At 48.5% G+C, this 21,772-nt stretch overlaps 2 protein-coding genes across 2 annotated transcripts in view; both read right to left on the reverse strand.

Moving 5' to 3' along the window:
• Positions 1 to 20,048, reverse strand: part of LOC110082844 (uncharacterized) — a 52,811-nt gene extending 32,763 nt beyond the window's left edge. The window contains exons 1-2 of the mRNA XM_078384100.1: positions 19,792 to 20,048; positions 19,560 to 19,706 (exon numbers count right to left, since the gene is read on the reverse strand). Of these exons, the coding sequence (XP_078240226.1) occupies positions 19,560 to 19,706; positions 19,792 to 19,867 (223 nt within the window). The 5' untranslated portion in view covers positions 19,868 to 20,048. The remainder of the gene's footprint in view (positions 1 to 19,559; positions 19,707 to 19,791) is intronic.
• Positions 1,507 to 19,551, reverse strand: LOC110082823 (B-cell differentiation antigen CD72). Its single transcript, XM_078384199.1, has 5 exons — positions 19,429 to 19,551; positions 16,748 to 17,041; positions 15,583 to 15,752; positions 5,447 to 5,526; positions 1,507 to 2,860 (listed from the first exon to the last, which is right to left on the reverse strand). Exons 2-5 carry the CDS (start codon positions 16,872 to 16,874, stop codon positions 2,725 to 2,727), a joined length of 513 nt encoding a protein of 170 aa, XP_078240325.1. The 5' UTR covers positions 16,875 to 17,041; positions 19,429 to 19,551; the 3' UTR covers positions 1,507 to 2,724.
• Positions 20,049 to 21,772: the final 1,724 nt, after the last annotated feature.

Below are 21,772 nucleotides of genomic sequence, written 5' to 3' on the forward strand. Positions count from 1 at the left end.
GCTGCAGAGGTTAAGTGCAGCAGGGCTAACAGTAAAGGCAAACAAGTGTCAGCTGGGTAGCCCAGAAATAAAATACTTGGGTCACATAGTAGGGGGAGGAGTGATCAAACCCCTAGAGGCCAAGATAGAAGCCGTTCGTGATTGGCCCAGACTCAACACCAAGAAAAAAGTCAAATCATTTCTTGGGTTGGTGGGCTACTACAGAAAGTTCATCCCGAGGTTTAGCGAGATGGCGACTCCGCTGACCGATCTGACGCGGAAGAAGACTGATGACCGCATCCCGTGGACCAGCGACTGTGAGGAGGCGTTCCAGAGGTTGAAGGAGGCGCTCGTCCATTATCCAGTGCTGCGTGCTCCCGACTTCGACCAGGAGTTCATCATCTACACCGATGCGTCTAACAGCGGGGTAGGAGCAGTTCTTTGCCAGGAGGATGAAAATGGTGACCAGCATCCAGTGTCCTACCTGAGTAGGAAACTCCAGAAAGGTGAGAGACATTTGGCAACCGTGGAAAAGGAGTGCCTGGCCATAGTATATGCGATTCAGAAGGCCAAACCTTACATCTGGGGAAGACATTTTGTTCTGTGCACTGACCACTCACCACTGCAGTGGTTAAAGACAATGAAAACCCATAATGGTAAACTTATGAGGTGGGCTTTAAACCTGCAAGATTTTGACTTCGAAGTGAAGGTGGTCAGAGGGTCAATGAACTGTGTTGCTGACGCCTTGTCAAGAAGACCCGACGAGTGAAGACGGCGAAGAAACCATGGACTATGTATATTTTGGTGACCAAAAGTTAAATGTACCTGTTTGTTGAACAGGCTTGGTTTGTATTAATAAAGGTAACTTAATGTATTGTAAATATTAATGTTTAAATGCATAACTGATATGTTTGACCTAGAGTGAGTAAGTATGGGATTGTGTTATAATGTATAACTGTTTTTGTGTTTTGATCCTGGTTGTTTTTTTGGAGAAAAGCACTTTAGCTTTTCCCCTGCAAAACAACTTATAAAGAGGGGAGGTGTCACATACAGCACTGATGGTACCTGTCTGTCATGGGTTTGGAGGGAAAGTTCCATCCTATGGGGAGTGGAAGGCGGGACATCAGGGGGGAGGAGCTGTACTATATATATATTTGGAGCTGATGTGGAGAAGGAGGAGTGGGAGTCTGTATGTCAGACTGAGTACAACTGTGTGTCAGTTAGTACATGCCTGATAGGTTCAGGTTTCTATTTAGGTAGCCAGAACTGATAGGTTCAGGGTCTGTGCGTTACCTTAAAGGGTTCTGTGGGAACCACTCTGTTATATGTGTATGTTTGGGCTATGCCACGTTCCAGTATCCTATTTACCTGATTCTTTTATGTACCCTGTTTGTTATTTCAATAAACCTTGTTCTTTTGTTTAGTAAAATCCATTCCTGGTCTGTGTGACTCCTTACAGGGAATGGTTGGTGGCAGCATAAATATAGGGTGGCATACTCCAGTAGGTCTGGGGTTGTCACACTGTTCACCTCTTAAGTAGATCCCTCACAATCCAGGTCAGGGATCTTGTGCAATCAATCTCCAGATGGGCAGGACGTGAACAGGGTGGGGGTGGGGGTGGGGGTGGGGGTGGGAGGCAGGATCTGTCTCTGCTCTCTGTTTCTCCCAAACAGAAAACCCTCAGTCCTTGCTCATCTGGGTAGAGGTGGCAGCCACTGGGCAAGGGGGTACCATCCTGCCTTCTGCTATGCAGGGTCCTGGCCACTGTTAGAACTGAAGCTGCAGAGGCCAGAGGGCCAGGGGCCAGCTGCAGTGGGGGCAGGAATCCCAGTAGGGCCCACGGGCAAGGCCAGAGAACCACAGAGGCTGCTTCTGGTGGCCTTTGGGCCTGGACATGGGGACAGTGTGGGAGACCCAACGTGTCCCGTGGCTTTCTGCGTCTCATGGGGTTGCGATGGGTGGCTGCAGCAATGGTGAGCCTCCTACAAGAGAGGGAGGGAAGGGAGGAGGCTTCCTAGCTATCTCTGCCCTTCTCACCTGAATCATGGCCACCCTGCTTGTAGCTGTTGCCTTTGGCTAGATGGCAAAGGGGTGTGTGTGTGTCTCCAGATGAAGTAAGTCTCCCGATGAAAGCCCTCTCCGCTTTCCTGGGAGCTCTGCCTGTAGCAGAGAGGGGTGTCTCTGGCCCATCCGTCAGATCTGCCTGGCCAGCCTGTCCCCCCCCCCCCCCGTGGGGCACAGAGGCCCCAGGTCATGCCTCGCCCGCGCTTCATTGCCCTGCTGCTCCGAGGAAGGAGCGGCATGGTCAGGCAGGGGAGGATGGCACGGTGGCGGCTGCCAAGGTCTAAGCTGCTGAAAAAGAACAAACGCCACCCACACGGACAGACCCAGAGGGCCAGAGGCAGAAGCACCCCTTAGAATCATTGGAGAGCTGAGTAGGAAGGAGTCCAGGTGGCTGTCAGGTCCAGAGCCCTGCTCCGTCTGTGCTGGGATCCAGATCGGTGCTGGTCGGACAGGCGGCTGGTGGCCCAAGTCTTCTCTTGCAGGCCTCCAGCCGTGGGGGGGGGAGGGGGCTCAACACCCCTCAAGGCAATTGGTTCCATGGCCATACTGGTCTAAGAGGTAGGACATTTTGAGGTGGTTAACAAGGATAAAAGAACGCATCCACCCTTTTTGCACGCAGTGTGGACATTCCAGGGAACCTCCCAGAAGGTGCAGGTTTGAGATGTGCCAGGGTCAATTCATTCAGGAAACCAAAGCCCCTGGCAGTGTGGGCCTGGCCGCCTTCTCACAGATGTACCGACAATACGCTCCACTGTACTTTCTTGATATGGCTCCATTACTCAGGATCCCATAGAAAACATTGCCCCGGACATCAGTGCTGAAAAGTGTAAAAAGTGTATGAGGAAGGAGGCCCAAAGTAAAAATATCATTTTCACTGGAGAAAAAAATACATTGAAATGAGTTGCAGCAGGAAAATGATAGGGGAGGGAGCGTTCTCTGCCCACCCCTTCCCTGTAGCAAAGTAAGCATCTTTCTGCCATTTATTTCTGCCATCAGGCCACTTCTGACTTATGGTCAGAGTTACTAAACTCTAAGAAACAATCTGGCCCTTGGCAGCCTTATCTGGATCTTGTAAACTCAAGCTGTGGCTTCCATTTTGGAGTCCCTCTATCTCGTGTTCGGTCTTCCTCTTTTCCTGCTTCCCTCAATTCTTCGCAGGATTGCTCTCTTTTCTAGCAACTCCTGTCTTCGCACAATATGCTGAAAGCATAATAGCAACCGAGAGCAGCTACCCAGTGAAGTTTTCCCGTTCTGAACAGCGCTTTGGGACAGGAAACCACACGGCACCTCAGAGGGGCCCTAGTTGGTCTGTTCTTCCCTGACAGCCACCATGCCCCCCCCACACCCTCTCTGTTCTCACCCTCAGCAGGAGGAAACCGATGATTTAAAAAAATGGTAAGTGTCATTTCACTTCATAAGGGCTTGGCAGCGAAGTGGTACAGCTCTGGAGAGTAAAAGTTTAGTAAACTGAGGGGAGAGTGAGAGAAGGGGAGAGACCATGGCTGCAGCTGCAAAGAGACAAGGTCCGGCATCTTCCAAAAGAAGTGTCAGAATTTCGCAGGATGTTCTCATGAATTTTGCCAAACAACTCTGGAAAAATCCTGTCCTTCCTTCGATGCTTGCCGTATCTGGCTTTTTATATTAACGACTACAGCTTTTAGGGAACCAAACAAGTAGTTTCTCTGCCACCAAGACCCATGCCAAGGTCAACCTGTGTTGTCACCCCTCTTGCCTCTGTTTCTTTTGTATCTGCCCACAGTAGTGGCTTGCTGTTAGAAACAAACAAACAAACAAACAAACAAACAAACAAACAAACAAACACACACACACACACACACACACACACACACACACACACACAGAGGCTTCTGACGTAGAAAAAAGACTGTATGAACAACCTTTCTGAGCGATGCACAATTTTAAGGTGTTTGTCAAGCTGCCACCTGGTCCACTGCAGGCTGGACACCTATGCGCAGCACATGCTTCCTTTGACTGTGCAGGTACGGTCCTCTGTTCTGGTGTGAGAACCTGCCCCCCCCTGCCCCCCAGCTGGTCACTGAGCAGATGTGAACCACAGAGACTATGGAGAAGAACCGGTTACTTCCCTGTAACTGTCATGACTTGAGTGGCCATTTCTGAATCCACATGAACCACCCACCTCCCTTCTTCACTGTCCCACCATGGTGATCTTCTTGCAAGGAGGAGGGGAGAGGGAAAAGTGGAGCCTGCATCCTCCGGTGGGGATGGGGAATTGTTTTCACCAAGGGCTATTCCACTCTGTGGGCTTCTGCGTGGCGCCTCGTTAGTCCCTTTTCCTTGTTTTGACCAACAGCCCATTTCTTTGACCAAAGAGGGCATCTCGCCCTCCGCAGCCTTTACTGCTGGAGCCGAAGCGAGCAAGGGGAGCAGGCGGGATGGGAAACTGGGAGAGGCAAGGGGACCAAAAGCATTCTAGGGCCTGCCTGTAGGTGGGAGAAGAGTTGATTTCTTGTCTGCCTTAAAACCTACTTGAGTTTGAGAAAGGGGGTGGGGGGGCCACTGGGCTTCCCTTAGTTTTTTCACCCCTATGCTAATAGTTGCTGTTGTTCATGTTTCTGAGTCAGCAACTACAAGGCTCAGTGGATCAACACAAAGTTCCCCCCCCTCAACTCTCCTGCCCCCAGGATTAAAACTGACACCTGCTGAGTCTGTGTGCCTCCAGCTGGCTCTGCCCCCAGGAACAGTCCCTTCCTCAGGGCCTGGTCTCTTGCAAGACCCTCTTGTTATCATCCATGGTCTTGCCTCTTGGACAGGTGCTAAGGAACTCATTCCTCAGGCTTAAGCCCTCTCAAGAAGTTAATATGCAAGTGAGAGTTGGCTGCATCCTGCCTCTGGTGCGTGCACATGCCTACTGTAGGAGGTTCGCATGGATCTGGCATCAGGATCAGCCTCTTGCCCTAGAGAGCATGCTAGCGGCTGAAGCACACTCCCTTTGCCAGAGACTTTGCCTTCCAAGTGCTCCTTTTTAATGTCTCTCTTCTCTATGCACTAATGTCTAGTCACCTGCTGCCGTTCATCTCTTCCTCATCCAGGCGCCTAGTCAGTCCTTAAGGGTTTCCAAAGGGAATGGGCGAGGGAAAGGGGCCAGAACTTGGAGGCCACGCCCTTGTACTTTGTGCACAAATGGCTCCAACCACCCTTCTTGGGCTCTCCAGCCATGAGAGGTGTCTTTTAGTGTGTGTGTGTCGGGGGTGGGGGGGCTTGCTGCTCAATATGGGGCTGGATAAACTAGTGCTTTGGCTCAGTTGAGGAAGGCAGGGGCTAAAAGCACTCAGAGGCTGCCTGTCCTAGTGGGACATACTGGTCGTCCACCACTCGGCCCAGAAGACTGGGGTTGACAAGAAGCAAAAGATGCTTCACTTACCTATGAACAGATGATCCATCAGCCCAAGACAGCCACTGTCCATCTGATGAAAGGCCAATCCAAAATTGTTCCCAAGAAAGCTAGAGGAGAAAAGTAAACACTGATAAACCCATGTTTGAGAAGTTTGAGAAGTGATTTGCTCATCAGGAGGTCTTGGGGGAGCATTCGGGCTGTTCCTGCCATGAAGCAATTGCTTCTGTGAGCCGAGTGTCGGCAGGCCAGGCCCCTTCCCCACGCCTTTTTTCATCTAACCCAGGCAAGGCAGCCCACGCTCAGTCTGCCCTGTGGCTTGGGAGGAGAAACAGACTGGTTGAGAGCTCATTTGAGCTTGCTTTGATGGACCAAAGGATAAAATAACTAGGATAAAATTAAGACATAATGGAAACAATGCAGTAAAGAACTATACAAAAGAGATGCAAAGAAATAAATTCCTTTGAAGAAGAATCCCGTAATCTGACAAGTTTAGAAAGTGAAAATTGCTTTCAAAGTACTTGGATGAATTAAATCAGTAGTAGTAGATGGGATATTGATAGGACTATTCCCAGTTACAGAAACGGAATACAGTATATCAGCATGCTCACAAGAATATGCTTACATACATGGAAAACAAACAATGGTCCACAGACTGGGAACATTCACTATATATTCCAATTCCCAAGAAAGATGCCAAGAGTGCAGTAATTATAGGACCATTGCATTAATCTCCCATACAGGTGAAGCAATGCTCAAGGCATTGTAACAAAGGCTTTACCTTGTATGAAATGAGAAATACCTGATGTTCAAGCTGGATTTTGAAAAGGAACAGGCACTCAGCATCATACTGGCCACTGGAGTGCACCAAAGAATTTTTTAAAAAAAACAATCTATGCTTCTTCTTCTTCATCATCATCATCATCATCTTCATCATCATCATCATCATCATCATCATCATCATCATCATCATCATCATCATCATCATCATCATCATCATCATCTACTATCAAATGGATTCTGAGTGATGGTGACCTTTCTCAGGGTTTTCCAGGTAGAGAATATTCAGAAATGGTTTACCATTCCTGAGCACCATTCAAAGTGCTGGCTTTAACCTATAAGGCTCTAAATGACTAGGGTCCAACCTATCTCAAGGACTGCATCTCCCATTGTGAGCCTGCTCAGGTGTAAAGATCATTAGGAGAGGCCTTTCTCTTGACCCCGCTGTGATGATTTGTGTTTTTATGTGTATTAGAATGGGATATGTAGTCCTAAGATTGTCCCAATAGCATCCATTTTGATTTAAAGTCTGTTCTGTAGTAGGAAAGTTTTCAATGCTGTTTCAGAGAAGCTTCGCTCTCTGGTTATCTCGTTGCTAAGCTGAGTGGAGAGCAGAGAGTTTCGTAGTCAAAATAATTCTGCCACAAAGAATGATAACAACTGAAGCTCCCTGAGAAAGTTAGGCGGAACAACAAGACCCAGGAGGCATTCTGGGAAGAAGAAGAGTAAGGAGGGGAGAAAAAAGATGGAGTTTGCCTGAGAAAGGGGCAGACACGTGCTTTTCCCATAATGGACTGGTTTTCATCTAGCATCAGCCTTTGAAGACCCAAGACACGTGAGATGGATGATTTATGCTTTTTGTTAGTTAGCATAGTTTCATTTCTTTATTTTTTTAGCTGGAGTGGGGGTGTGGTGTGTTCCGTTAGTCTTGAATGAAAATGTACCTACTGACTTAATTTACTATCAACTGAAACCTTTTCTAAAGTAATTCTTTTTAATAAAACAGTAATGATTGATTTCTATGTAGAAGCTTTGTTTCTTGAACAGACCAGCTGAATGTCTAATTGGCCACGTGGGTTTGCTACCAAACTTTCAGAGCCAAATCATTCTGAGTATATCTCATGGTTATGTCTGTGTTGCTTTCTTAATAAGGAGATTGGCCTCTGAGGAAGAAAATTTAGACAGAACTTGGCTGAGTTCAATTGGCTCTGCTCAGCAATTAGAAGTTTGTCTGGTTTTCTTACTCGTCCCGATTTCCTGCACCCCCATAAATCTCTTTGGAGATACGGGGCTGTTTACATGGTTGGCAGCGGTCGGACGGAACACGTGCTTTAGTGTGATTTATGGATTTATGGTGCTTGCTTTGTAAGTGAAGCTGCAGGCATTCTTCCGGAAGCCTTGGCTGAGGGAGTGCGTGCATGCTGACAGGCTGTAAATTAGCCAAATTGCTTTTCTCTTTCCAGCTAAGGATCTTACGGAAAGACTTAGCTGCAGTGAGGTCTGATAAGAAACAACGCTTAGGTTTTAACAGACATTAAAATCTGTTTAATTGGGCTGTTTAATGAGTGGGCATTTTCATGCAAGTAAACGGTCGCCCTTCTGAAGCTCCAGTTTAGGGCTGTTCCTGCCAGAGTGTTTTATGGCTTTGCTCTCGCCCTACAGTTTCGGCTACATGGGCAGAGAGAGATTTTACTTTTTGGGTCAGCTCGGTGTTTGCGTTGGTTGAAGCTTATATGGATCAACACTTAGCAGGAGAAGAATTTTTGGAATTGCCTGGAGAGCTGTTTGTGACTCAGAGAAAAGTTAAGATTGGTAGTGCAGATACGAAGCCCTGGCACCAAGAGCTTTTGGAGGCTCTTGAACAGGACGTCTTGACTCCAAGTGGTGCTAAGCAAAGGATTACTTATGATTCTTCACAACTGAGAAGGGAAATATAATGGCTAAACTCCCAGCACAGGACGTCCAGGATCTACTTAGATCTGATTCAGATCAGACTTGGACTAAGTTGCAACAGATGGATCAGGCAGAGGAAATGGCGGGTGCCAGCACTCCAGTAGGGAGGGGAGTGCCAGGCAGAGGCATTTCTGATGGGACAGCAGGAGCAGCAGCAGCAGCAGCAGCCGGTGCTGTGCGTCCTGATCCTAACAAGAGTCTATCACAAGTGGATAAGTTAACAATGATGTTTGCTGATTTTGTTGCTTGTCACACTCAATCTATTCATAATCAGAACATTGATGATGAGTTATTGAAGCAGTACAGAGAGGCAGAGGTGGAGCGTTTGGTTAATAAGCTGAAGGAAAAAGAGGAGTCTGAGGACTCAACAGCCAGTGTTGATAGAAGCAATCTACCTTACTACCATGATGACCTACTGGTTAGGGCAAAGACTACACCAATAGTCCCTAAGAGACAGAGTCAGCCTGAATTTAGAAAGTCTTTTCCTCAAGAGCCCAGGCAAAGTTCATTTGAGCAACGCAGGAGTCTAGCTCCTAGCCAGAGTAAAACACCTCTTAAATGTTTTGAATGTGGTGGCTCTCATCTGCGACGAGATTGCCCAAGGTTGAATGTGCCAGCTAGCCAAGTTAAGGAGCCAGCTAGGAAAACACCTGTGCCAGCTCCACGCAGATCTAAAGCAGGCACACCCAAGATGGCGTATGTAAGTTCTGTGCCAGCAGGAACTCAGCAAGTGCCAGCTGCCAGTAATGCAGTTTCTGTGCCTCACCAGTCAAGCATTGTGCCTTCACAGAGTCAGGAAGGAGTTAACCTAACTGTAACCCCTTCGCAAGCCAGTGGAATGCAGGCAGCAGTAAACCAATATGTGCCTAGAGTTTTGGACTTACAAATTGCTTCAATTTCCTCAGAAATTGTAAAAGAGACTGCATCAGGAGAGAGGTTTTCTGTTATGGATCCTGATTGCATAGTACCAACTGCACAAAGGGACTGGGCAACCCGCACATTTTCTGAGGTGGTTTTTCTTCACACACCTGGAGGTGATATGGCTTTAAGTGCTTTTCGTGACTCGGGTGCCGACATTTCTTCGATAAGCAAACGATTTCTAGACCCCACCTTAATCTTGAACAACCTGAGGTGTCCAGTAAAAACTTATGGATCTGTAGAGACTGATCAGCGTTTCATTCCTTTAGCTTATGTCAAAATTTCGTATAAGAGCTGGTCAGGGGTAAAACATATTTTAACCCATGAGGGAAAACCTGATTTTCTTCTTGGAAATGATCTTGCTTTTTTGGATCACATGCAGAGTCAAAATGCAACTTCAATGTCGGTAGTTACGCGTTCTCAAAGTAGAGAGATACATAATCTTGAACGGGAGCAGGAATCCACTGAGGATAGCTCAGATGGAGACCTTACCCAACAGCAGCCTCTTGTGACCGAACCTGATAATGCAGCTACAACTGAAACTAAAATGGAGGAGGTGATACCTAAGGGATCAGAGGACTTTAGACTGAAGCAACTTAATGATCCCTCTCTAGCTTCTTTGAGGTCACAAGCAGACAACTATGCTGAACGTCCTGCGCATCAGCAAGTTAGTTTCCTGTGGGGAGAAAATGGACTTTTGTACAGAGAATATTTCCCCAAATCCAACTTGGATGCCCAACCTGTTCAACAGTTAGTCGTGCCTACTGAATATAGACTGAGAATACTAGAAATGGCTCATGACCATCCGAGTAGTGGGCACCAGGGAATACAAAAAACCCTAAAGAGGATTTCTCAACATTTTTACTGGCCTGGTATTTCAAAAACTGTAAAGGACTATGTCAGTTCTTGTGACTATTGCCAACGCACAGGCCATCAAACTGACAAGGTAAAGGCCGAAATGCAGATTATGGAAATTCCTGACCAAGTGTTCCAGTGTTTGCAAATGGATGTACTAGGACCTTTTGTTCCTACTAAATCTAAGAAGAAATACATCATTTCTTTCATCTGTTCTGCCAGTAGGTGGATCGAGGCTTACGCTATTATCAACCTGACAGCTACCACCATAGCTAGAATTATTGTGGACTTGTGCTCGCGTATTGGAGTACCATCCAAAATAATTTGTGATCAAGCAGGAGCCTTTACAAGTGAACTTATGCGTAAGATCTGCGAGATAAGTGGAATAACCATCAGTTTTTCCACGGCCCATCATCCTCAATCTCATGGTATGGTGGAAAGAGGTCAACAAACTTTGCTTAGGATGATTAAAACTTTGACCCAAGAATATGGAAACATTTGGGATGAGCTTTTGCCTTTTGCTTTGTTTGCTTACCGTAGCTCAGCTCATTCGTCACTAGGTGGCTTTTCTCCAAGTGAGGTGGTGTTTGGAAGAAATCTACAAGGACCATTGGACTTCCTGAAATCCAATTGGGAAGGTGTGGTTAAAAGTAGTACTGTGCCAGTTGCTGATTTTGTTAGAAAACTTCAAGAGAAACTCTTGGCTGTCCAGGAGTTAGCCAGAGACAATTTGTTGGACGCTCAAGCAAGTCAGAAGTTCTTCCATGACAAGAGATCCAGACACAGGGAATTTTCTGTGGGTGATTTGGTACTTGTTCTGAACCCACTCAGACCTTCTAAGCTAGAAGTTGTCTGGGAAGGTCCAGGTGAAATTGTTCAAAAACTGGGAAATGTCAATTATCTTGTCAAAATGTTGGATTCTAATAAGAAACCTGTTCTTTACCATGTCAATAGTTTGAAACTGTACAAAGATAGATCTGCAATGGTTTTCCAATGTCATGCTGAATATTTTCATGCTGCAAATGAACCTATTGATATGTTGTCTGAATTGCAAGATGCAGGTACATGGTCTGATAATCTTGTTTTAACAGGTACCGTTGATCAGAAGGAAAGGTTGTTTCAAATTTTAGAACAATACCAAGATGTGTTTTCAGATAAACCAGGTTACACCAAATTGATCAGTCATGTGATAACTACTGAGAACAACGCCCAGCCCATACGGTCTAGCCCATATAGAGCAATTGGTAATCATGCTATCCAAATTGAACAAGAGATACAAAAGATGTTATCTTTGGGGGTGATTGAACCGTCATTCTCCCCTTGGGCTTCTCCGGTGGTTCTGGTGCCAAAACGTAACGCTTTGGGTGAAATTCTCGAGGAAGTAAGATTTTGTGTTGATTACAGAAAGTTAAACAGTGTTACTGTTCCAGATCCATACCCATTGCCTAGAATGGATGATTTAATTGAACATCTTTCAAAGGCTAAGTTTATCAGCATTCTCGATCTAAAGAATGCTTATTGGCAGCTTGATTTAGCTGAAGATTCACGAGATAAGACCGCTTTCATCACGCACGTGGGAACTTTCCGTTTCCGCAGATTGCCATTTGGTTTGAAGAATGCAGGTGCGTCATTTCAAAGGATGATAGACAAACTTTTACAAGGTTTACCTTTTGCAAGTGCTTATCTTGATGATGTTGCCATTTTCAGTTCTGATTTTGATTCTCACATGTCTCATATTGAAACTGTTTTGTCCAGACTTCAGCAAGCAGGACTGACAGTCAAAGCCAGCAAGTGTCAGTGGATGCAAGGAAAAGTCATGTACTTAGGTCATTTGATTGGGCAAGGAGAAATTCAGACTTTGCAAGCTAAAGTACAATCTATTAATGATTGGCCTATCCCTAAAACTAAGAAACAGGTACGCTCATTTTTGGGCCTAGTTGGCTACTACAGAAAATTCATTCCTGATTTCAGTCATTTGGCTTCACCTCTGACAGAGCTCACTAGGAAGAGACAGCCTGTCAAGGTAAAGTGGACACCAGAGTGTCAAGGTGCCTTTGAAGCTTTAAAAGCTAAGATTATGGATGCGCCTATACTGAAATCCCCTGATTTTGACAAACCATTCATTTTACAAACTGATGCTTCTGAATTAGGACTGGGAGCTGTTTTGTTACAGCAAGGAGAAGATGGGAACCTTTACCCTATCTCATACTTCTCTAGAAAACTCTTGGATAGAGAGAGAAGTTACGCAGTACCTGAAAAAGAAGCTCTTTCTATATTTTGGTCTCTCAATTTACTTCGACCTTACCTATGGGGTCGTAAGTTTACACTCCAAACAGATCACAGAGCTTTAGTTTGGTTGCAGAAGATGAAATCTCACAACCAAAAATTGTTGAGATGGAGTCTAGCATTGCAAGATTTTGATTTTGAAGTTCAACACATACCTGGAAAATTGAATGTAGTGGCAGATGGTCTTTCTAGAATGTACTGTGAAGATTCTTATGAACCTGAACGTTGAAACAATGTATTCAACAGTGTGCTATGTTTCAGTATTGTAATAGTTAATCTGTAGTTGAATTTTGAAATGTAACCAGTTAATTACTTTGAATTACTTTTTAGTTACTTTTACTTGATTTCTTAAAATTAGATCAGATTAACTGTTCTGAATTTTAACGATAATCAGGGGGGGCATGTGATGATTTGTGTTTTTATGTGTATTAGAATGGGATATGTAGTCCTAAGATTGTCCCAATAGCATCCATTTTGATTTAAAGTCTGTTCTGTAGTAGGAAAGTTTTCAATGCTGTTTCAGAGAAGCTTCGCTCTCTGGTTATCTCGTTGCTAAGCTGAGTGGAGAGCAGAGAGTTTCGTAGTCAAAATAATTCTGCCACAAAGAATGATAACAACTGAAGCTCCCTGAGAAAGTTAGGCGGAACAACAAGACCCAGGAGGCATTCTGGGAAGAAGAAGAGTAAGGAGGGGAGAAAAAAGATGGAGTTTGCCTGAGAAAGGGGCAGACACGTGCTTTTCCCATAATGGACTGGTTTTCATCTAGCATCAGCCTTTGAAGACCCAAGACACGTGAGATGGATGATTTATGCTTTTTGTTAGTTAGCATAGTTTCATTTCTTTATTTTTTTAGCTGGAGTGGGGGTGTGGTGTGTTCCGTTAGTCTTGAATGAAAATGTACCTACTGACTTAATTTACTATCAACTGAAACCTTTTCTAAAGTAATTCTTTTTAATAAAACAGTAATGATTGATTTCTATGTAGAAGCTTTGTTTCTTGAACAGACCAGCTGAATGTCTAATTGGCCACGTGGGTTTGCTACCAAACTTTCAGAGCCAAATCATTCTGAGTATATCTCATGGTTATGTCTGTGTTGCTTTCTTAATAAGGAGATTGGCCTCTGAGGAAGAAAATTTAGACAGAACTTGGCTGAGTTCAATTGGCTCTGCTCAGCAATTAGAAGTTTGTCTGGTTTTCTTACTCGTCCCGATTTCCTGCACCCCCATAAATCTCTTTGGAGATACGGGGCTGTTTACACCCGCCACCTTCACAGCTGTGTTAGGTGAGGACACAAGACAGGGCCTTCTCTGTGGCTGCTCCCAGTTCTGTGGAACTCCCTCCCACTGGAGGCCAGGCTGGCCCCATCTCTGCTGTCTTTCTGCAAGCAGGCAAAGATCTTTCTTCTTAGGCAAGCTTTCCCTCACTAACTAATGGCCTGAGTGGGGTTTTTAAATAGATTGCTGTGCATTCAATGTGCTTTTAGTATTGCTTTTGTCTACTGTCTTTTAGTGTGGTATTAATTTCATACTTTTTAGTATTTGTATAAGCACTGTTGTTAGCTTTAATACTGTTTTTTAATTAAGTAAGCTGCCTTTGATTTTTTTTTTTTAAAGGAGAAAGGCAGAGTAAAAATATTTAAGATAAATAAATAAATGAGCAATGTATTCTCAAAGGCTTTCACAGCTGGGATCTGATGGTTGTTGTGGGTTTTCTGGGCTGTTTCACCATATTCTTAAGGTTTTTCTTCCTAACGTTTTGCCAGTCTCTGTGGCCGGCCTCTTCAGAGGACAGAGTCATAACTCTGTCTGTGCTCTGGTACAGTTTGTTGGATAGCCCAGTATTTATAGCTGTGGGATCAGCTTTTGTCCTTTTCAGGAGAATGGGTGATTATGGTGATCAGCGTGGTTTAGACCAGTTAATGACATCCACCCCAGAGAGGCTGGCCTGGCACCTTCATTGCGGTCATCTTCATGCCCGGTGGAGATCCCTGGATGCTCCCAGCCATTTTAGGCACTGATTAGGGTCCCTTTTTTCTAACTTTGCATGCTTATCCTTCTGCTGGCTTTAACTTGGTTTTATGTATATGTTGAAATGTTTTGACTTGTTCCAGTCACTCCTTCCAGCCAGGCCGGGCATAATATATATATATATAAATTTGTAAACCGCCCAGAGTAGACCTTTGGTCTAGATGGGTGGGATAGAAATCCAATAAATAAATAAATAAATTCACTGCTGATGGGTTGCTTTCATCTTACACAGTACTCTGTTTCTTGAGGCATCACATCATTGTACTTCTGCTATGTTTTAAAATATTGTGTAATTTAATAGAGGGGCCCCCACCCAAGAAATTTGGTTAGTGCGCCCTTCAAAAGTGCACAAAGCATGCAAATAAATATGACCAGATATGTGGACGTCCCAAAGAAGATTTTTGTTTTTTTAGCAACCACAGGGGGAGAAAGGAGCCTTTCCCGGGAGGGTCTCTCAGTTGCTGGGTTGAAGGAATGGCTGTGCCAGATGCACATCCCGGTTCTGCCTTGGGGGAGGGCAATGGGTATCACTGGGCAGCTGAACGTCCTGCCGTTCTCCTTCGTCCTGAAGTGTTAATCTCTCGGTGGGCCTAAGCAGGCTGGGGGGGGGGGGTCCCCATGGGAAACCCCCTCCTCCAAGCCAAAAAGTGGAGCCTCTTTCTGGCCATAGGTATGGTGGCCATCAAGCATGGCGTGGCAGTTGCCAAGGCCTTTAAGGTGGCAACTCCTGATGATGATTATGATGATCATGAGCCAAAGGGGCTGGCCCTGCTCCCTTGGAAGTGGACTCTGGGTGGGTGGGTGGGTGGAGGCTCCCCTTCCTTCATAGAGCTCTCCAACACCAGAAGGACTTTTTGAATAAATAAATTAAAATATTTTGTGCTAACTTGGTGTTTTTCCTCCCCATGTGATTTATAAGCTGCTGTGGATGGATTTGCTATTCAATGGGCAGGAGATACAAAATTGCTTTATATTGGTAACAATAAAGCAGCTAATGTGCCCAGAGTGTAAGCCTCTTTCAAGGAGGCTCCATCAGGGCAGACCCTGATGTCAAATATGAGGCGAAAAGGTCTCACTCCTGGACCGTGCCAGCAGTAAAAGGTGGGAAGCTTGGGGGGTTCAGGGACAGGGTGGCTGGTTTTGCAGGGCCAGGGACAGAATGATCCTCTGGACGGGTTCTGGGTCCCTCCTCCCTGGGAGGCCTTGGTCTCTCTTCCTTGGCTTTTTCCGCTGGCTCTCTCTGCTGTCTGTGCTGTCTCCTTTCTCCCGTCCAGGACATGGGCTGCCTGATGGCCTTACCTGACACCTGAGCCCCAGGGGCCCATGGCCTTCTTCCCTCCTTCTTACCTTTGACAGGATGGAATTCCAGAGGTTGCTTGCCTCCCAGGATTCTTTCAAAACGACCAGCCGAGATGACATCATTTCACAGTCTGTCTTGCTGTCTTCCCAGTTCTTTGAATATAGTGAAATCCACAGGCATTTCTGCCGGAAGTGCTCCCACCCAAGTGGACAGCAGCCTGGTTGGTGGGGGGGGGAGAGAGAGAGAGAGAGAAAGGGGGCCAGAAGATGCTTTCTGCACTGCAGTCCTTGCTGTTGTGGAGCGATCCCAGCCGTTTGTCCCTAACAGGCCCCGTCCACAGGAGATTAAGCTGCTCCCCCGGTGACCCATTCCCAGCAGCACCCATGGAGGAAGAACCTTGGGCCCAGGCAAATTCACCCGTGCATGAGCGGCCCCAGGTTTGCCCTCTTGTCTGTCCGCCTGCATGGAAGCTGGTGTTTAGAATAGTCAACAGGAAAGCTGACATATTCTGACACGTCTGTACGATGCCTGGCCTGGCTCCAAATGTCACGTGAGCCCCCGGGGCTGGCCCCTTCCCTCTCCTGGCCCGGCCTGCACCCCTCAGGCCAGGCTTTTAGATGTACCAATGCAATGCAAGAGCCGCACACATGAAAACGACTTCCTTGGGAGCCTGGGAGCCCTGGCACTCCCTGGGAATGGGCGGACAAGGGCACCCAGGCTTTGAAACCACCACAAAGACAACAATAACAATGGATTCCCCCAGGCACCCCCCAAGCCTCTGATATTGCTCGAGAGATTCCTTGAGAATTTGGCTGATGCCCCAAGATGGGCTTGGCCGCCCTCTCAAAGGGCTTGCTCCCTTTGGGAAGATCACTGGGATTTTGTCCTTAAAGATGAACAGGGAAGAGTGAGGGGGCACTGGGGTTGACCAGCACCCCAGCATCTTTCTGTCTTTCTGTGTCTCACACAGCAGGTGTCCCTACCCCACCCCAGCCGGTGACCCATCCCCTTAGCTTCACGGATGGGTCACCGGGTCCAAGGGTCTCTGCTTCCATTCCAGGGATGCCTCCCAACCACTCGCTGGACACTCCGGGCCATTTTTAGAATGACAATCGGCAAAGAGGTCTCAGGGCAGCTCCACCTGCCCTACCAGAGTAAGTGGCCCCACAGTTGGGGGCCATGGACGCCTGGGAACAGTGAAAATGGACCTACCCGCCTGCTGGCAGGATCTGGCCTGGAGCAACTCCTCTTCCGTTCGGCTCTTCTCCTCCCGGAGGAGAGCCAGGCTATCGTTGGCTCGGCTCAGCGCCTGCTCCAGCTCCTGCAGCCGCGCCTGCATCCTGTTTCCAGATGCCTCACAGCCCTGAAGGGTCAGCCTGTGGGAGCTGAGTTCCCCCGTGGCCTCCTCCAGCTGGTGCTCCTTGGCGCGGATCTTCTGTGCCAGGACCTCCCTCTCTGCCGCACGGTCGCGGGAGGCCTGCTGGAGCTGCTGTGAAACCTGCCAGTCTGCACAAAGAGGGCCTTTTGAGGCAGCCCCCCTGCCCCTGACATTCACCCTGTGGCCCCCCGCCCCCCAGCACAGCACCCGTCGGACCCTGTCACACCTCTCCCCCATTTCAGCTGTACAGGACTCTTGCCTGGGGATGAGGCTGGCCTCTTGGACAGCTGTCCTAGAATCATGGAGTTGGAAGGGGCCTCAAAGGCCATCCAGTCCATCCACCCCTTCAAGGCAGGAGTCCAGATCAAAGCAGATCTGCCAGGGGGGGTTGTCTACATTTCTCTTGATCACCTCCCCCAGGATTGGAGCACTCACGGAGGTCACTGGTTCCACTCTCGTACTGCTCTAACAGTTAGGGAGTTTTTCCTGATATTCTACTGAAATTTGGCTTCCTATAACTCGAGCCCATTGTTGTCTGTTCTGCACTTGGGGATGGTCGAGAACAGATGCTGCCCCTCCTCTGAAGGACAGCCTTTCAAGTCTTTGAAAAGTGCTCTCCTATCTCCCCTCTGTCTTCTTTTTTCAAAGCTAAGTGTGCCCAATTCTTTCAGCCTTTCCTCACAGGGCTTGGCTTCCAGCCCACTGCTCATCCTTGTTGCCCTCCTCTGAACTGGTTCCAGTTTGTCAGCATCCTTCTTGAAATGTGGTGTCCAGAAATGAACACAATACTCAAATTTAGGCCTAACCAGTGCTGAATAGAGAGGGGGACTAGCACCTTGTGGGATTTGGAAACTATACTTCTGTTAAGGCAGCCTAAAATAGCATTTGCCTTTTCTGGAGCTATATCACACTGTTGACTCATACTGTAATCTACGACGATTCCAAGATCCTTCTTGCTTGTAGTGTTGCTAAGCTAAGCACCCCAGTCCTGTACCTGTGCATTTGATTTCTTTTTTCTGAGGTGCAGTACTTTGCACTTATCCCTGTTGAGTTTCATTTGGTCGTTTTCAACCCAGCCTATCCAGATCATTTTGAAAGGAGCTGCTCCACCACCAGGCAGTCCCCCCATCCCTGGGACTTTTGAGCAGCTGGCATGGTGGGTGAGTGGGGGGGGTGGAGACCCTGGCCTCCCACCTCTCCCTCAAGCCAGCTGCTCACCAGCATTAAACTGCACAGAAACGTTCCATAATCTCCCCCCGGGTGGACAAGCAGGCTACATTTGGGAGGCGTTTGCACCCTCTGCCCTCTCGGCCATTTGCCCCCTCCCCCTCCCCCAGGACTGCGTTTGAGCAGGAGGCACCTGCGACCACTCACATCGGATCCCAACTCCTATGATGCTGGCGAGGAGGAAGAGACAGGCGCCCGTCAGTGCCAGGGTCAGGGGCCAGGTCCAAGGGCCCAACTCTGCAAGAGAAACTCACGGAGGTTAGCTGGGAAGCTGGGTGGGAGAGATGCCAAGCCCTGCCTGGCCGGAATACATACATACATATATATGAATATATAGGTTGAATGTGTTTATGTGCCAAGCTGAAGCCTGCAATATATTTTCAAAATAATATCATAGAACTGGTCCTTGATCATTTTGGTTTCATTTCCCCCCATCTGTGGTGGTTGGGCAAGAGCTGACCTCCCAAAAAAGCAGATTAGGAAGGGATTGAAATAAGTGATGGCTAGACAATTCCTGCGCAGGATGAGGTGATGGAGGGGGCAGCTGTCAAGACTAGGGCTCCAGATACCTGGGTTCAAACCCCCACTCAGCCCTGGGAACTCACACTGGGGCCTCAATCACAGAAGAGTCCTTGAAGGCCTGAACTAAATCAGTTTCTCAGAAGAGGCATCCCTGTTAGTCTGGGTGAGCATCTCGGAACGAAACAAAACCAAAGAAAAATTAAAATATGAAGAAGAGGCAAACATTGTGACATCTCAAAAACCAAGTGGTATATTTTAATGTGAGCTTTCCTGGATCAGTCCACTTGGTCAGACATAAGAATGAGGCAGGAAGCGGCGGGGTCCAGGAAAAGCTGCCATTAAAATGTCGCACTTCGTTTTTGAGATGTCTTATTTCTTAAAATTGTGGTTTTGTTTTCGCCGCACATCTTGCAGAAACCTCCGTGTCGGGTGACTGGAAGTCACAGCGGCTTCCTGAGGACAGAGGACCGCGGGAAACAAGCGCCCACGATCTTCTAACCCTCTCCGCGGTTTCTGGATGAGTAGAAGGGAATTCGAGCTCGCCGGAGACTCTCTTGGGGAGGAAAGACGCGACGTCCAGAGCGGCCCGGGCGGCCGTGCTAAAGGCGCCTGTCCGTGGGAAGCTGGGGAAGGGGCCGCTCCCCGGTCTCCCTCCCTCTCTCTCTCCCTGAGGTGGGCGGGTGGGGCAGGGGGAGGCGGAGAGGGAGAGCGCGAGCGCGAGAGAGCGCAGAAGTGGGCGCGCACTTGGCGCCCCCCCCCCCCTTACCGGCGCTGCCCTCCTGGGGAACCGACCTCCAGACCTTTTCCTCCAAAGCCCGGAGTTGCCCCGCAGGGCTACGGAAGAGGAGAGGCGGCCCTCGCCGGGGCGCAGGAGAGAGATCCCCCGAGGTTACTCACTCGGCGCCCGCCCGGAGCTGCTGCTCCTCCTCGCCGCCGCCTCCTCCTCCTCCAACCGCTTCTCTCCTCGGCGGAGTTGGGGGCCCTCGACATTCTCGTAGGTCAGCTCCCCGTCGCCCTCGCCGCCGCCGCCGCCACCACCGGGCTCTGCGGGAGGAGCGGGCGAGACAGAGATCAGGGGGAGAAGAGGGGGGCGCTGGTGGGGGGCGCGGGTCGCGGGTCGGATCCCTACCTCTCGGGGGGCTCTTCTTCTCCGGAGGGCTCCTCACGAACCGCAGGTCGGCGTAGGTCACCCCCTCCTGGGACATCCTGGCCCTGGGAGGACCCGCTCAGGACCAGCGGGCGAAAGAGGAGAAGGCGCCCGGCGGGCGGAGGTTCACCAGGTGCAGCACGTCCCGCCCAGAAGCCTCCGATTGAGCCGGCGATGGAAAGCAGAAGTGCGTCCCCCGAGCCTCGGTCCCGGAAAGCCCGCAGAAAGTGGCGGGCCTGCTGGGCGCAGAAAAGGGAAACCTCGTGCCCTTTCCCACGTGCTCCCAGGGGCCGAAAGAGTGGTTTCCCTTCCTCCTTGCCCAGCACGGCCTCTCGGGTTTGCTGACTTTCACGTGCCTTCTTTCCCGCGCCGGATGCCTTCGCCTCGTGAACGGGCGCGCGGGGGTGGCAGCTGGGCTGGTTCCCAAGAGGATCGGAGAGAGGAGGCAAAGGCCCCGATCCACGCCAACCGGGACCCAAGTGCCATGGAGACGCAGAGCGAGACAGAAACAGGGAGCCGCAAGATGCAGAGAGAGGTTATGAAGGACCAAAGGATGGCCGGAGGTTTCCAGAAGGAGGAACCGGGCGGGGTGTGTGTGTGCGTGTGTGCGTGGTTGCACCGCCGCCACCATCACCCCCAGCAGCAGGGGAGCCCCTGTTCTGCCCCAGGGCTGTCTCTATCAGCACGAGACCCGGCGTTGTCCCAGGGAGACGCTCTCTGGCCATAGATGGGGGGAGGGGGGGAGGGCCCCAAATCAAGGTCAGGTGATCTCTACTTTGAGTAGACCGTGAGCTCCTCAGGCTGGACATGGCGAATCTTGGCCTGGAAGGGGTGGGGGCGGGGGTGGGGGACCTCTTCTCCGATCGTCCTGGTGAGGAGCGTACAGGTAATGCTGGAAAAGTTCAGCACAGAGAGGAGAGGAAGACGCAGCGTGAGACGGGTTGACTCAATAAAAGAACCTCTGTAAGGCTTTGTTAAAACTATTAATAAAAGGATGGTGTTCCACACCCCCCCCTCAAGGGGCATTAATTCACAGGGGTGCTAAGAGCTGGAAGAGAATTGACAGCACACAACAATAACAGGTATTAAAAATGCAGGATTTCAATTTAGACTAAAGGTTCGAGATGGGATTGCAAGGTTGACAAATCATAGCCCTGTAGAAGGGAAGGGACAAACACCCCTCAAAAGGGCCACGGAATCCAAAGCCCTTCTGGAAGCAGGAAATCCACATTTTAGACTTAAAGCATTCTCACTTCCATACATTGCTACTGGAAAACCATTGCTTTGACTATGCGGACCTTTATCGGCAAGGTGATGTCTCTGCTTTTTAAGATGCTGTCAAGGTTTGACATTGCTTTCCTCCCAAGAAGCAAACCTCTTTTAATTTCATGGCTACTGTCACCATCTGCAGTCATCACGGAGCCCAAGAAAGTTGGCCTCCCTACAGACGTCTTTTGCTTTGCCAAGAAAGGCAGCGGCTCTTCCCCACGGCCCGGGAGAGCTCCCCACCACCCCAGCTGCGGAGCCAGAGCAGCGACTTACTCTGCAAACAGTCGGCGTTGAGCAGGTCTTGGCACTTCTCGTGGCATTTGACCCCACACTCCGTGCAGCGCATCCCCTGCCGTGCAATGCCCCACAGGAGCCCCTCGCACTCATAGCAGTAGGTGGGCGTTGTGGCTGTCCACACTTCAAGATCCTCCCAGGTTATGCTCCTCTGGGGAAGCCTAGAAATCATCTATGAGGTCAGGCCTCATAGTAGTCCCCTCTGTATATAGCAGAGTGCACAATGGCCGAGACTTAACTTGAATAAAGTTAGTTATTTATTTTACAAAAGCATGATTCACATTTAATTCATGTGATTTAAATATTATTAGTCCAAAAGATACAACAGCTTTTCATTGCTTATTATTTGCTTTTAAATTAGTTGCTTGCAGCCTCTGTAATTTCAGGGTTCATAAATCCT

This window comes from Pogona vitticeps, chromosome 2 (assembly GCF_051106095.1).
Source record: "Pogona vitticeps strain Pit_001003342236 chromosome 2, PviZW2.1, whole genome shotgun sequence".
NCBI classification, from domain to species: domain Eukaryota; kingdom Metazoa; phylum Chordata; class Lepidosauria; order Squamata; family Agamidae; genus Pogona; species Pogona vitticeps.